Source organism: Hippichthys cyanospilos, chromosome 9 (assembly GCF_059441005.1).
Source record: "Hippichthys cyanospilos isolate Australia breed blue-spotted pipefish chromosome 9, RoL_Hcya_1.0, whole genome shotgun sequence".
In the NCBI taxonomy this organism is placed as follows: Eukaryota; Metazoa; Chordata; class Actinopteri; order Syngnathiformes; family Syngnathidae; genus Hippichthys; species Hippichthys cyanospilos.
This window is the reverse complement of record NC_142377.1, coordinates 6586033-6602543: the sequence shown is the minus strand read 5'-3', so window position 1 is coordinate 6602543 and position 16511 is coordinate 6586033. Positions and strand designations below refer to the sequence as shown.

Genomic DNA, 16511 nt, shown 5'->3' with positions numbered 1-16511 from the left:
AGGCAGTTCAGCCAATTGCTAAAAAACCTAAGCAAAAAAAAAAGTCTAAATTATGCAGAAAATAATCGTAAAACTCTGAATATGCTCCTGTATAAAATTAATACTTTACTACAGGGATGTACCAATCAAGATGGAAGGAGGGGGGCACACATATTCATCAGTGCTATCAGGGCCACATAGGACAATGCACTTCCCAACCAGATTGATGACAAAAATATGTTTTTAACTGTAGACAAAGTATATGCTAGCTTAAATCTCAATTTAATTGATGGTCACTGAATTTTTCTAAATATACTGGTGTACAATCTGGACTCCCCATGAAAAATAAATGCTGCCCCCCCAGAAAAATAATCTTTTTTTAAATATTGAAAAATATTTGTATAAAAAGAGGGGAATTCATCTGTGCCAAAGCATGAGTATGTGGAGATCTGCTATAGTCAAGGAAAATATAATGCCCCCACTGCCCCCCCCAAAAAAAAAATGTTGCCCATCGCTGCGTTACTGTATAAAATGATGCCTCCATAAATTGCTGTACTTTGCGCCACTGCTATTAGCCAATAACCATCTTACAACACAGTCCCGGCGGCTGAGGTGTAGCAGTTAATACAAGCGCTTACGGCCCATATCCATAGGAGCCAGGTCAGCTCGTGATTGGCCGGTGGTTGGTGCCCTGTTGCCCCCACAGCCATTGGTTGGACACCACACTGGCTGCATGCATGTGTGCTCTCTGATAAGGGTTGGCAAATATTTTCAATGTTTTGAATGAAAAAAAAACACACACAGAACATCACACAGGCCAAAGTGATAAAAATTATAACAGCAGCAGCTAAAATGAACAAAACTTCAATTTGAAGAGGGATGTTTGCGATGCTGAAAGATGCTGTAATTTTAAGACTAGCTAATCTCTTGCGTTCACTTTGTGAGCTCGCTTAATTGTGTGTGTCTACGTGTGTGCATGTGTTTGTATTAGATCGCGGAGGCGTTGGAGCAAGACGAGCAGGCCCAGAAGCAGAAGTTGGCATATAAAGTGGAGCAGATCATCTCAGCCATGTCTGCCGAGAGCTGAGATGCTCGCCAACATACATAAGCGCACACGCTCACGCACACATACTGTACACGCAGACACACAATACGAGCATATGCTGAGGCGGAGAGGAGGCGGTGGAAGAGGAGGAGTAACATGCGCACAACAAGCGCACTCAAACATGCACGCACGTATGCCTGCACAAGAAAACAGAGAGAGACTCGTGTATGCAGGTGTGCTTGCAAACTTTATGGACCTATTACAAATGACACACACGAAAACGTGCGTACACCAAGAACACACCAACAGCAGATCATCCCAAAGCATGATGTTTGTATTCAATGCCATTACCTGGTAACACGCATCCATCGTCTTAAAGAGATAATAGCAAATAATAGTAAAGTGTTATCTGATGAAGGTACGTGCGCTATGCCTCGCAGGCTGGACGTGAAGCTGCCATTTAAGCATTTTTCCAGCAGCAGGTTCATGTGTGTTTGATCAAATGTGTAAATTTAATTTTCATCCATCCAACCGTTTTCTATAAAACGTGTCCTCGGAGGGACATGAATGAGACCGTCCCAGCGGACTGTGGTCAAAAGGAGATTGGTGCACCCTGGATTGGTTGCACAAAATGACAAACCATTCACACTCACATTCTCAGCGATAGACACCTTGTGTCTTCAATGACACCAATAAGCGAGGGGATAACATGCCAACTCAAGACAGTATGACTTTAGCAGGGATTTGAACCCTGAAACTCAAGACTGTGAAGCAGAATCTTTTAACCACTAGCTGCGGAGAGGCAAGTTCCAAATTAATTCCAAAAACAGTTTACGAAATCGTTGTTCACACTTTTGGCTCAATGCAGGTGTGTTTTCTCTACTTTTGCAGTTCCTATGCTAGTGTAATGCCATGCTGTTTTCAACAAACTAGTGGACAAGATAAACGGTTGCAGTTGGGATCAATAGATCAAGTACAATAGCAGTCAAAAGTATGGAAATAATTACAAATTCCAACAGTCTAAAGAACAGTCAAAAAATGTACGCTATTAACTCTTAAAAAGTGTCCTTTTTAAGCAGTCTTACAAAGTACCCAGATAAAACCCATCCCCCAAAAATTCTTGTTAAACCAGTATGAGAAAAAAAAAAAAAAATCACTAAAATACAGTTCAGTTGCATTTAATGTTTGGGTTACAGTAAATACTGATGCATTTAGTCCTTATGAACTGTTTGTTTATAGACATTTATTTAGGCAGGTTTGTTTTTCGCTTTAATGCGCAATATATTTTGATACAACCATTAAGTATATAAAGTATATGAGCAGAGAGTCCAAGCAAGAACCTTAGACCTTTGAGGCTGGGATGCAAAACACTGCACCTATATGATACGCAAAATGTGTAGTGCATCTTTTCCTGTTTTGACGCGGACCAGAGAACAAAGTGTGAAAACAGGCAGCCAAGTCCGTTACAACATTATTTTCGCAATGACAGTTCACAATCTTATTACCGGCGTGTCCTTGCATTAAAACACATTTAAATATATGTCATAGTACTGAAAAAGCAGTATGAAATAAGACATGCAGTGATCTATATAGAACAGTGAAGATACGAGAAGAACAAATTGACCTGTGGCATCATTAATGACGCTTTCAAACCTGATGTACTTATATTATATCATCAGTCATTGTTTACATTGTACTTGAAATGCACCGAGAGTGTGTGACAAGAACACTTGCACAGAAATGTGGAACTCATAAGTTGTACAGCGGCGGCTGGGTTTGTCCAATAAACCCTCTTCAATAAAAGTAACCTGGACAATGAAGCTCGTGAACGGGCTGCAGAGCTTCTAATTTTGGAGTCATTTGCAGTGCGGAGAGCTCCCGCCGGATCTATGATGATGGATGCCACGTGCAGCCGGCTCATTAGCCCATCCTTGTAAAATCGACGCGTTCTGCTGCCTGACTGCACTTCACTCACTTCACATCCCGCTCGTCTCCATCTTTAATCGTGTAATTCACGTCTTTTTATTTGTGCCCGACTGCTGGTGGTCTCTTTTTGCTGCTGTATTTATAGAGTGCCATATAGAAACTTATCACGGTGGAACTGTCAGCCTGAGGCCCGTTTGAGGTTTCGGTTTCGTTCACGACACACCAAACTGTGACAATGACAAACGTCGTCGTGTGCTTGATCACACCTGTTTATGTGGAGGGCTTTGTTTATTTTAGTTGAGCCCCACCATCAATTCAAAACAGAAAAGATGAGAGAAAAAGCCTCCATTTCTTGTTAAATGTTGAAATATGACAAAGGACCCATGTGTTTTATGTGTGATTTGATAAGTTATAAATGTGTTGTGCAATAAACTTGTCAGATGTGTTTTTTTTTTTACACTATATATTATTGTATAAATATTGTACATAGAAAACACTCCTATTTTGCAAGGAAAAGATTCACTTTTTACTGTTGTTATAAATTAAACTGAACAACTGACAATACTCATTCTTGCCTGATTGCTTTTCTGCTTATTACTTACGAAACCAAGACACGTCCCAATTTTATAGCTAAGGGGTGTATGGCTCTTAAGCACTGAGGCAAACCCTGAATTCCCGAAATTCTTCACATGCTTCTTTGGCATCACACATTAGGTGCAGCAATGGTAAATACGAGTAATACTTTGTGAGTTTCAAAGTAATAAAATGTGTGGGTTTTCTTGTACTACACTTTTTTGGTACAAATAACGTATTTTCCGCACTATAAGGCGTACCGGATTATAAGGTGCACCCTCAATTAATGACATTCACACTTTTTCCATATTTAAGGCACACCGGATTATAAGGCGCACCCTCAATCAATGACATATTTTAAAAAGTTTTTCAATCACAATATAGTAACACTCAAAGTAAAAACAATAACTCAAATAATAACTCTAAACTCTCAATAGCATAATAACTCAATGTCAATATGACCAACCTTGTTCAACTGTAAACACACAAAAGAAACAGGTAAAGCTATCTTTATCAGTTCATTACCCATCTACGAATCCCAATCTCAATATTGATGCATATATAAGGCGCACCCGATTATAAGGCACACCATCAGCTTTTAAAAAAAAGGTGCGCCTTATAGTGCGGAAAATACAATACAAGGCTCGATGCAGAGCTGACTACCGCACTAAAAACGTTGCTTCTTCTGAGTATCGTGACAAGTTTTCATACTCATGACAACTCAAGATTTTATCAGCGATACCCCTGCAATTTAAAAGATGGCGGTAAATCATGTCTGCTTATGACAAAAGAAAATGTCTTTTAACCTTTTGTCACTGCCTCCTAAAAGAAACTAAGGGAGATGTTACCGGTCCAGCGTGGTGGGCCACAGCAACAATTAAATTTTATCTGTTTAGGCAGAAGTGACGGATAAAGGAGGACAACGTGAGCTGCTTCCTTCCCAGATTTCGTCTGAGCTTTTATTAAACGCAACAGATACACAAAACTTTTCTTATAAACATGTCTGTCTTTTCATTCACACAGTCCTTTTTTCGGTAAATCTGTCTTCGTGTCAATCAATGACCATTTCCCTTTTACAAACTTCTTCTTTCACAATATCCAGTATTAACATTACATTTACATATTGTCTAAATATTCTTTTTACAAAAGTACACATTAATGACATCAAATGTCTTCTAATTTGGTATTCTACACCATCTATTCTCTGTGTCTAATACAGTGGGCAGAAATGAAAAAGAACAATTTTGTTATGTTGCAACACCAACAGAAAAAGAACATTTCACATTTAGATTATCGCGCGCATCGAAGGAGGCCTCACCAAACAAAATGGACATCGCATACGACGACGCTAGTTTGGCGGGAAACGAATATTCAATTAAGTGTCAATATCGTTCGCAAAGTTGGTTCACTGCTACAAAACTCAACAGAAATAAAATATCACTATGTAATAAAGTAAAAGCGATCATTATGTATCTCCCACTTACTGACCTGTTTAGGCAGGAGTGACAAGGTGGACAACGTGAGCTGCTAAAGCAGCAGCAAAGTCCCGCTCTTTTCCGTGCCCCCCCCCCCCAACCCGGAACCATTTACCGCTACTTTCGGTACTCTCTTTTCTCCAAAATAATACAACGTAAATCACAACAACATAAATATAGCAGCAGTTCGAATAACAAATATAAATGACATTTATAACTATTTCAAAATTAGACTTTACAAATATATATGTGACAACACTAACCCCAGGGTGTCACAGAGACAAGGAAGGATTGGGATTGGACCTTACTTTTACTCTCATGTGAACTTCAACTTGGACTCTGACCTTGCAAAGACTTCAGTTGGACTTGGCAAAGCTGGACTTGATCACTGTTCTATCTACTTCAGCAATTGTCTAATACACTGTCATGTAAAGTATGCACTGTGAGTGGGGCGACCTTTAAAAAAATGGCGTTTTCTGACAAATTTGGCAGTGCGAGTGCAATTAGACATTCAGAGTCTTTCCACAGTTTCTAATGACAGAGTCCCCCTCCGACTTGGCTGATTTGTGCTGAGATTTGGACCGTGCTGGGGGTTAACACCCGTTCCACATACACTCACTGACTGCCCAACGAATATGTGTTCCTTCTTACAATGATGGCCAAACGTTGCCATTAAATCCTATTGATTGGTGGGAAAAAAAAGGATACACATTGGCTTACTTTTCTTCACCTGTGTGGAGCATTTCTACATGCTGATGGGACGTAGAGCTGAAGCGCCAATCATTAACAATGCAGACATTTTAATAACGGGCTGTGTGTTACAGATATTCTTTTTGTATTTGAAGTGCCTCACATGAGTTACGTTGCTTGGCAACCTGGTCAACTCTTGATTTGCACTAGCTCCTAACTGTTCATTTATCTGCACAGTTTTCTGATTAAATTGATTGTATCAGATTTCTTAAAAAGAGAATCAAAAACACAAAGATAAAGGATAAAGTCTATGCATGAGCCATGCAAACATCACTGGCAGAGATCAGTGTATCTTCGGTATACACCATTGCAAGTTCATTTCACATATAAAGGGTGACATAGTTTCCAAATGGATATCTCAAGAATTCACATTTCCTGGAAATTTCATGATCTGGAAATTAGGGCTACCCTCAGACATCAGAGAATCACACTACTTTGGTAAATGTGTATGTGCATATTTCCAGGTAGGTCGAAAGTCTAAACGGGCACAAATGAGGGACCTTGAAAGTGTCCAAAAAATAAATTTAAGAAATGTACTTCAAGCACGATCGGGAGGCTGTCTCGCAGAATTCAAGCACGATTGGGAGACTTCCTCGCAGAATTTTGGCCCAGAACTATCCCCATCCAACAGGATGACGACACTCCTCATTACAACCAGTGTTGGGCAAGTTATTTCAAAACTGTAATGCATTTTTTATTACATATTACTGTCATTTCGAAGTAATTAGTTACACTGTTACTGTATTGGAAATGTAAGGCATTACACCACTGTTGCTTTACTTTTATATTACTCTCACTAACATACTGTAACAGGAAGTATAGGTTTACCATTGAAATGTAGCCCATTACACTCAGTACACATTCAGTGAAAGGCTGACTTCAGCCTAAAACCAGTACAAATCATTTAATCTGAATTGCATTGCAAACCTTTGCAGACAAAATCCAAAATCTTTGCTTTAATTTTAACCCGTTTATTACTTAGCTTCACAGCATAGTTTAAGTTTTAAGGAAGAAAAGGAAGAAAAGTGTAATGCATTCCACAATTTCTATGAAAAAAGTCAAACATTCAGACATTTCAAAAATAGATGATTTCAATGGGGCTAACATTAGCAGCTAGCCCACATCATCATTGTTGTGTTTAACATACTGTTTAACATGAGTTTTTGTATGCTTCTTCTTGATACACATTGACCGCAACTATTCATAGACTATTATTAATAGCATTTGTACAGTGAACATTAGCGTTAGCTTACCTGTCATTATTGTTGGTTGCGAAAGGGATCTTGCTAACAAGGTTTCGAATCACAAGTGAATAAATCTACTGTGGAAATTGGCAGCATATTTTCTACGTACGACATACTCCGCCATGAGTCTCCCAACCTCCTAATGATAATTTTGCTTGCTTTGTTTTATCCACACTCTCAATCCTCTTCGTGTTCTGTTTGCTGACTTCACGCTACCATGGCTCCACTCTAAATGGTTTGTTAAATTACTGGTGCTATTTCGCGAAGTGGACAGCTCTTTAGGTGTCGCCCCCAAAGAACACCTAACTATTACAATCCTCTTGTCTGAAAGTAATGGACGTATGTCCATCTTGAGTACGTATTATCCATATGTATTCAACCCGTCTTTTGCTGCTGCCACACACATGCAAGACATAAATATTTGCCCTGAACGTTTTTCCTCCGATCTCGCTGTGTTTTTGGCAAATTTTGGGGAAAAAAAAACCCACCACTTTCGAGTAAAAAATGCACTGTAATGCATTACGTTCCTATCATTTGTACCAAATAAAATATAACTTTTTTTATGCGTATTGCATTACATTTAGCTGTAATGCGTTAGTGTAATGCATTACACACAAAAACAGTAATATTAAATTGTAATATTAATTACATTAATTTTGTAATTCATTACTCCAGCACGAATTACATCATTGCTTCTCCAGAAGTAAACTCTCAGAGTGGAATGGTCAAGCTCAAGATGAGACCAACTAACTCTGAGATTGAGTTTCAGACAACAAAAGGAAGCAAGATTAATTAATAAATGTACTTATTTATTCATAATATTATTTTCAGACTTTTGCGCAGTGTAAATAATTTGATCCGATTCCTTGAATGACTATACATAGAATAACAAACACCAATTGTTTTTCAAATATTAGCAACACAGCTGCAAGTGACAGGAATTTATTTTGACGACCAACAACTAACTCTGCTTAAGGTACGGCAATGTCGCAACGGGAGAGCAAAGCTTGTAAAACAACAAAGAATTATCCTGGAGAAAAAGATTAAATCCCTTTGAATTGAAAGAAAAAACCTGCTGGTGATGAGCAGCTTGGGGGGGAAAAGAATAATTTGCTGTACTGTAAAGTACTGTGACAATATTTGGTGTGGCGTGTGAACGGTGTATAAGGACTCCTCCACACTTGCTATAAGGAATTCATTATTTATGTTTATCCCCCAGGGCAAGCAGAGCGGGGGGGGATTGCGTAGTTGCATGAGCATTCAGAACACCCAACCTGTGTGACTGTAGCTCACGAATAGGAATTTCAACTTGGAACTGCATTCCATTGCACTTTCCTTGATAACAGTTTGGCAATATTGGAATTTTCAGTTTCCCCAACGTAAATGAACATGTGTTTACTAATTAATTCTGCACAAATTATGTTTGGGTCCCTGGAGAGCCTCCCCTATGCATCAAATGTAAAACTAAAAAGAAATATATCATCAGCTGCTTATTTTGTTTTAAATTTTGCAGGACTATGATATAAAACAGTGTAACTCCACACACCACGTTTCTCTGGCCATGATTTGGCAGCTATACTTAGTTAAGATCCGCCGTTTTCAAATTACCGGTAGTTTGACAAATTTCCTCTGAATTTGTAGACATGGGAGGTATTTATTTCTGTGTCGGCTAAAATTTGTTCACAAAAAAAAGACACATGCCTGTTCAGACAACGTATTAGGGTTAGGAATTCACTGGTAAAATTTAAACACATTTCATAGACAATTTTAATGTATGTACAATGTCTTTAAGAAATCCTACTTCACGGAAGGGGGTTTTGTGCCCCCTGAACCACGAAAAACGAGGGAACACTGTACTCAGCTTTCCTTAGTTTGCCTCCTTATCGTAGCTGCAGCAAAGCCAATGGCAGCCGTCTTGCATTGCCCTTCATAAACGCACCTAACTTGAATACACTGATTCTTCTTTCACTCCTTTAAATGTTATTTCCTGTCTCTCCGGTGAATATGCCACAGAGTTTGGAATGGTACCATTAAGCCGGGGAGACGTTCTGAGTCGTGAGAGGCTATCAGCCAGATAGCTTCCTACCTGTCATATAATCCACATTATTCCTATGGCCATAAGCCTTTGTGTGTAACTTCTGGAATGGACTGAAAGCATAGTGTTGACATGGTAACTATGTAACTCCACTTTATACAATCACCATCCTTTGTGACCATGTTGAAGTATTTTTGAGCAAGGTCTGAACCCCCAGTCGTTCTTGATGCTGCGTCATCTAAAGGTACGTAGATGAGAAGTTCAATTCAATTCAGTTCAATTGTTCAGTTTGTCAGGATCAACAGGCTGACGGTCCATCACGCACAGACAGTTGTTTTGCAGATGAACAACGGATGACAAGAAAGTTAAAATAAAACCAAAAAAGACCATTTAAGCATTGACAGAAGTTTTTGTCCATCATTTTATTAGTGACTTGACCGGCGGAGGTAGTTAGCTCGTCCAGGAACGATGGACTGTCGTTCGCTGGCAAATATCCTTTTTGCAGACAAATGGCAGACCAGAAGATATTTGTAAAATGCCCATCTCTGGTAGTAACGAAGTGATGATGGAAGTTTGGGTAAAATGTAACAACAAATTGATGATTAGAGTTTTGTTCAGCTTTAAAAAATGGTGGCATGATTACCAATGTTTTTTTGTGGCTCCAGGTCTTGCTTTTTTGTCAACATTGTATACAAAGACTATTACTTGTCCATGTTCATGTCCTCTCTGCATCTTGGTCCAAATTTGGTTCCTCACATGACACTCGTCTCTTAAAGCAGGGATCTTGCCAAACCCACTATTTCGTACTGCATGTTCACCACACGACTGAGCCAATCGAACGCCTAATAAAAGCTTCGCATCAGTTGATGTCATAAAACTCCTCTGAGAGCTGAACAAAACCGCAGGATGTTCTCTTGTGTGGACTTTGGACAACTATCTATGGAGTCCCAGCATCTAAAATACTAAATAAGATATGACCCTGTGCCTGCCACGGAGAGTTCTTGTCAGTACACGACTGGCTTGAAATGTTCTCACAAAATTGAATTGTTCAGTCTCAAGTTTGCTGGCCAAAAGAGCAATGATTGCAAGCAAATGGGAGGCTATCAAGGCGCCTTCGAGAGCTTTCTTTTTTGTCTCAAGTTTGCTGGCTAAAGAAAACATGATTGCTAGTAAATACAAGGCCATCAAGGGACCTCGAAGATGTTTTTATTTTGGGGGGGAAATGCGCCATGGGTCAATCAATATACCACGATTACTGTGTATACAGTCACTGATTTAAGAAAAATCTCAAATATATATATATATATATATATATATATATATATATATATATATATATATATATATATATATATATATATATATATATATATATATATATATATATATATAGTAAACATATACGAAGGCACACACGCTCAGGTCTTTGTCTCTCCTGTACAATCAAGCATTGCATTCCCTGAAGCGCTGCCCGAACGCATCCTGGAGGCTGCTGAGGTCTGCATGCATCAGCCTCCCGCCGCTCTAATTAAATATGCATGCTGCATTATCAGGCAGCACACGATCAAACAGGCTGTGCGCCGAGTGAGTGTTTGTTCTTGCCAAGGACAAGAGACAGATGTCCAAATAGGGAAAGCAAAATTCCAGACGGATCCAGCGAACAACTCCCCGAGTGATCGCAACTCTGACAATTTCCCTCCAGATTTTAATAAACTAATCCGGGATGATGCTTTATGTAACCTTTTTTCTGTGAGCCTTATCCTCGTTTTGTCCACGGAACATTAAGAAAGTAATTAGTGACGTCATTGCACATTGTCTAGCAATGGCTTTGTAATAGTGCATGCAGATGCTAGAAATCCAATGCAGTGTTGATTAGTTAATTAATTCAAATGGGACTGGAGGGAAAAATTTAGTATTTTGGAATGATTGACTACTGCCATCCTGTGGCTAAAAATATAGCTACATGCAACTGCAACAAGCTTTGTCATGAGCACAACCGTAGGTCATGTGACAGGCACTTGTGTGTATGTTTAGCTGTGTGTCTGCAGAGCCACGCGGAGAGTTCCGAGGCGGCGGTTTTACGTATTGACGGCGCTCCCTGCTTACCTTAGAAAATCACTTCAAGACGGGACCTTCGGACGCAGCCAATTAGTGAAGTCTGTGGCATTTACAGCACTGACTTTGTTAAGTTCCACAAAAAAACACAATGAACACGTGGGCTCGCCTTCTTTGTTCGAATTCATGAAACCAAATTCAAATGTTTATTTAAGAATGAAAATGCCCTCATATACAAAGATCTCAAAACAGAGCAACACTATAATGTGAAGTTCCGGGTGGCCAGGCCTTTAAAGAGCCAGAGAGCATCACATTTTGAGAGCGAGGCAGTTTTATAACTTCCTGTGGAGAGCTTCTGCCAAAGGCTCTCAAATATTCCACCAGCAGAATACAGAGCAAACACTTAGGTTACCAGATAAAATAATGAAGATTTATATGAGGAGCAAAAGTATGATAGAAATACAGTCTGAAGAGTCACGACATAGCGGAAAAAGTCATTTGGGGACATACGCTGCAGGTTTTTAGCCATTAATATTTGAAGTCAGTAAGGAAGAGCTGACATTTAAAGTGGTTTGATTGGGTAAGGCTATAGCTTAGCATCTATCACTTTATAGTTACCCAATAAAAGTACAATTTCGCAGTATATTGGCTGTTGAAGGCTTTGACATTTTATATCGAGTTTGAATATTTAAAGGAGACATTTTTGCTTTTTGTAAACAACTTAAATATTTTAAGTATACTGTTAGACCAAACGCAAATCCTGCTGTCATTACCAAACATTGAAGCCTTACACCTGCAAATAGTTTGGCTAGATTTACAGGAATAGACCCCAAAGTGTGTAATAAAGACAAATAAAAAAATACCTATCAAAGCAGCACTTAATACACTTCAACACTAGTGCTACTTAAGTGTGGTACTAGTAGCTTGAACTAATGGTACACAGTCTCCCCCTAGTGGTATACAAAACTATCACTGCCTAACTATTAAATCCGTCCTTCCATCCATTGTCTATAGCCGCTTATCTTCATTCGGGTCGCTGGCTTGCAGGTGCCCATCCCAGCCATTATCAGGACGTAGGCAGAGGGACACTCTGGACTGGTTGCCAGCCAGTCGCAGGGCACACAGGGGCAAATAACCATTCAGAATCACAATCACACCTCAGGGCAATTTGGGACATGGTAGGAGAGGCAGAAAGAGGCAAAATGCCCCCACCTCTACCCCGTTAAGAGAAATGGAATGCACGTATATAACGCATTTATCATCACCATATGGCGCGCAAAGAACTTTACAAAGCCTCACATTCACCATTTTACACACTGATTGGAGGATGCTGCCACACGAGATAAAAACAGGTGGATTTTGCTGCCTTAGTCATAGTCCCCTAATGCAATATTAATATAATATATAATATAATATATAATATATATAATATATAATATAATATAATAATACTATGTTTAGATTAGCGGGGGCACATAGAACATATTATTTTAAAGAAACGTTTGGGGTTAATTCCCATTTAACGGTTCATTAGGTGTGTTCATATTGGTGACCCAGTCCTTTCTCTCCAATCCCTGGTATTTGGATCCTCCTCAGCAAGGCTCGCTGAGTAATGACATCGGATTTTTTTGAGCAATGCAATTCCTGCTGGATTCAAGACACCGGGTTGTGCATATTTGCTCAAAAAAGAAAAACAAAATTCGGATTGCAAATAAGGTTTTTAAGAAATTGGATGTTATCGTTGCCTACCTTTCTCCTAACACCAGGTATAGAATAAGACAGGACAGGACGGGGACAGGTAGGGTATCTTTTCTTTCCACTTGGTGTCACATCAGAATTACATTTTTCACTCGCATGCACACACACACACACACACACACACACACACACACACACACACACACACACAATAATATGGCAAACAAGCTAACATTCCACATTGATTTCAAGTAGGAAAACACAAAATAACATCATGCAGGCCGCAAATGTCCCAGGCTACAGGTTTGAGACTCCTGGTATAAGAAGTTTGAGAAACACTGCACTGTATGCGTAAGGTGCATGGACGACACCAAAAAAATGTATCTGTCAAAAACTTCAAAAGCAACAAAGTAAGTGTTGGTTATTAAAAGATAATGCAGTTAGGCCATGCCTTTAATAAGTCGATGAAACAAAACATGTCCTGTTTATTAACATCTCAGTACCAGCTGAAACCTTGGATTGGCTGCCTATCATTCACACTGCGATTGTTTTTTTTTTCTACAGTCTGGTTGCCCTCCGGATTCTATGAACATGCATGTTAGGAGTTCACTAATATTCCACTCACACCTCTCATTTCAAATGAACATTCGGAACATGACGAGAACTTCCTTTTTTCCACCTTTGCAATTTTCCAAAGATTCGACCTATTCTTTCTCCAAGAGATGCAGACATAAATTCATTCCTTTATGTCCCGCCTTGACTACTGTAATGTCCTGACTATTTATGGTCTTCCCATATCTAGCGTCAAAATTCTGCTGTCACTACAAAATACTGCAGCGAGACTCCTGAAACGGATGAGAAAATTTAATCATACTGTATTACCACAATCTTAGGATCATAGGAAATTGCATCGGTAAGCTTTCAGATGGGTTTTCAAAATTTAGTCAATACTTCTAAACTTTTACTGTGAAATTGTTTATGTTGATGTTGATTTATACTCATGCATTTAAGTTGAAGTGCTTGACGGTAGCTTCCTTCTTTTTCTTTCTTGGCCACATCCTTTTGCTGGCTTAGAGAGTGGGCTAGCAGACACTTTACCACTCTGTGCACCTGAATATACCCTATTTTACACTGTCTCATCAAACTTATCAAATGCCTGTTTGTGCAGGAATGGTCATTGTATGCAGTTCTTGGCAAAGACAAAAGGTTGTACATTACAAAACAAAAGGGGCGAAACGTGTGTGGCATAAAAACAAGTAAAGATAATCAAAGAGCGCAAGAGCAGCCAGGGAAACAAAAAAGTGATTAAAATCTAACAAAAGGTCTGGATTTGGATTTTTGCGGACTTGGCTGAACCGAAAGGGGTTTCCTCATGAGAAAGTGCAAGCAAACATTCCTCCTGAGACACTGCATCATGCATTTCAAGAGTGCATTTAGCGCATGGGCTCAGTACAGTATATATTAAAGGGAAGATTATCAGATTTGGCTAAAGTCCACTTACAAACTTAACCGCACTGTCACAAATCATCTAAATGATCTTCTGATATATGCCAAGATTGCAGCCCATTGTGGAAAATGTACAGCAGCTAATTGGAAAAAAGATTCCATGTTTGAAAACAGATGTGCGGTAAAGGGTGCATACATTATTGACAAATAAGGCCTACAGGCTTGAAATCACTCTCTACATGTGGTAAACGTTATCTATTGGGTAAGTTAAGGAACTTGTTGGTTTCCTGCCATGTGATGAATCAGACAGTCGGTTCGTTGACGTAGCATTAGTGCCGATCTAATTATTCAATTAGTCTGAGTTTAAACATACTCTACATGTAAACCTCACTAATTTCGTAATCTAAAGCACGTGGTTGGACGTCAAGTTTTGACCATGATTTGCAAATGGATCCAATATTTCTCAATCCGCCATCCCATGGCTTGACTGAGAAGTAGACTATAAATTAACTATAAAGTGTTAGCTGTCTCCGGTTTGCCCTATCTGCTCTTTGTGCCAGGGCTTTTTTTTTTTTTTTTTTACCATCAAAGTGGAGCTCCGAATCCGCGTTTGCATGTAGCAAGTTTAAATGTCATTTATGCACGACGTCATCACTCGACTATTTCCTGCCAAAGACGCTGACGCTAGTGACTTTAAGAGACGGAAGTTCTTTCTAATTTGACAGAATTTGCCGCCACAACTGCCGCCTGGCAGCTTGGCTGGCTTGTAAACGAATAAAACCGCAATATGCGAATTTGTGTTGCAGCAATTTTTTTTTCAATAAACAAAGCCATATGGACAAAGTTTTCTTAACACATCGGGGGCGGGAGATGTGGGTATAAATAACTTTGGTTATGTGTAGACAAGGCCAAAGAGTACAAGAAGATACTGGGATTGGCAGGAGCAACATTGCCAACACTAATCAAAGAGAAAAAAAAAATAGAACTCCCAAAATCATTACTGATTTACATTTTCACTGTTAAAATAAATTTTGCATTGCTTTTTAATCCTGCTGTTAAGAGACAAAACACATGAGAGATAAAAAAAATTAAGATAATATTCTCTCTTTAATCTCACCGAAAAATTTAATAGAAAGACCTTCAGCCGGTTATTTTTAGAGACTTTTTAATTATCACGGCAGATCAACAACAAAAAGTGGCTTCAGTCATTTATTTTCTTGAATAGATGCAGTTATCAGTTACCTTTCTGCTGTGTATGAGACTTGTGCCAAGTGCTGGTTGCAGCATTTAGAGTCAACCATCAGGGGGAATTGTGCTGTTTTCTCTTGTCAAATAATTAGAAAATAAAATGAAAATAAAAAAATCATCCATCATGTTTGTCGCGAACTTGCTGAAACACGCGGTGTTCTCCAGTTATGCAGTGGCTTACTACATAGGTGCCATTGTTGCTATCGCTAGTAGTAGTAAATGGGTGCTTTAAATGTATGTGGTAGGCTCAAGTTGAGTTGCTTCTGTGGTAAGAAAGCTTTTTACAAAGAATGAATATCACTTTTATCCAAGGGGCCCTTGGGGTGTTTTTTTTTTTTTTTAATTAAATCAAATTTACCATTTATTGGACGGGCGACTCTCACGTGTATTTCCATTTTCACGTTTTTCTTTTGCTCCTTAACTTGCCCTCCCATCCACAACAGGAGCATATCAGGTTGTGACCTTTGTTTTCCAAGCCCCCAAAACTTTGTCATATAATAAGCTAATTCCCGTTTTAATTTTCATTTTTCTTTTAAATCTTTTTATGTTAAAAAAAAAAAGCCCGTACAGTATTTCCCTTGACTTTCAATTGCCTATTTGTGAACGTACAAAAGAGGAAGGAATGCGTCGTCAAAATAAGCTAGAATTCATGTCAAAATTAAAAGTAAAACGTGGTAAAGGCATGTTCTTGCCAATGAAGGTTTGAACACCCCCTTTGGTGCAATTTGACAGGAAGCCATGATTGACGAGGACTCAAGTAGCTGCAATACTTAACTAGCTAACAGACTAATGAATGTTTTACTGCGGTGATGTGACTGCTGCTTTCCAGCTGTGGCTGCTGTAATTGCTTTCGCCTCATCGGGGCGGGGGTGGGGCGCGTGTTGAGCTAAACTCATCTGAAGTCACAGCGATAGGCCAATTGGCCACCTCAACACCCCACTGTTTCAGCTCGGGGTTTGGGTGGTGGTCTGGTGGAGGAGGGGAGGGGTGCGGTAGGAAATGGGGAGTTGGGATGTGGGGGTGACGGTGTCAGATGA

General features: G+C 39.3%; 1 protein-coding gene across 1 annotated transcript in view; it reads left to right on the top strand.

The window, feature by feature from the left end:
* LOC148418646 (plexin-A2-like) overlaps window positions 1-3518 on the top strand; it is a 128467-nt gene extending 124949 nt beyond the window's left edge. The window contains exon 32 of the mRNA XM_088422996.1: window positions 971-3518. Coding sequence (XP_088279122.1) covers window positions 971-1066 — 96 coding nt within the window. The 3' untranslated portion in view covers window positions 1067-3518. The remainder of the gene's footprint in view (window positions 1-970) is intronic.
* Window positions 3519-16511: the final 12993 nt, after the last annotated feature.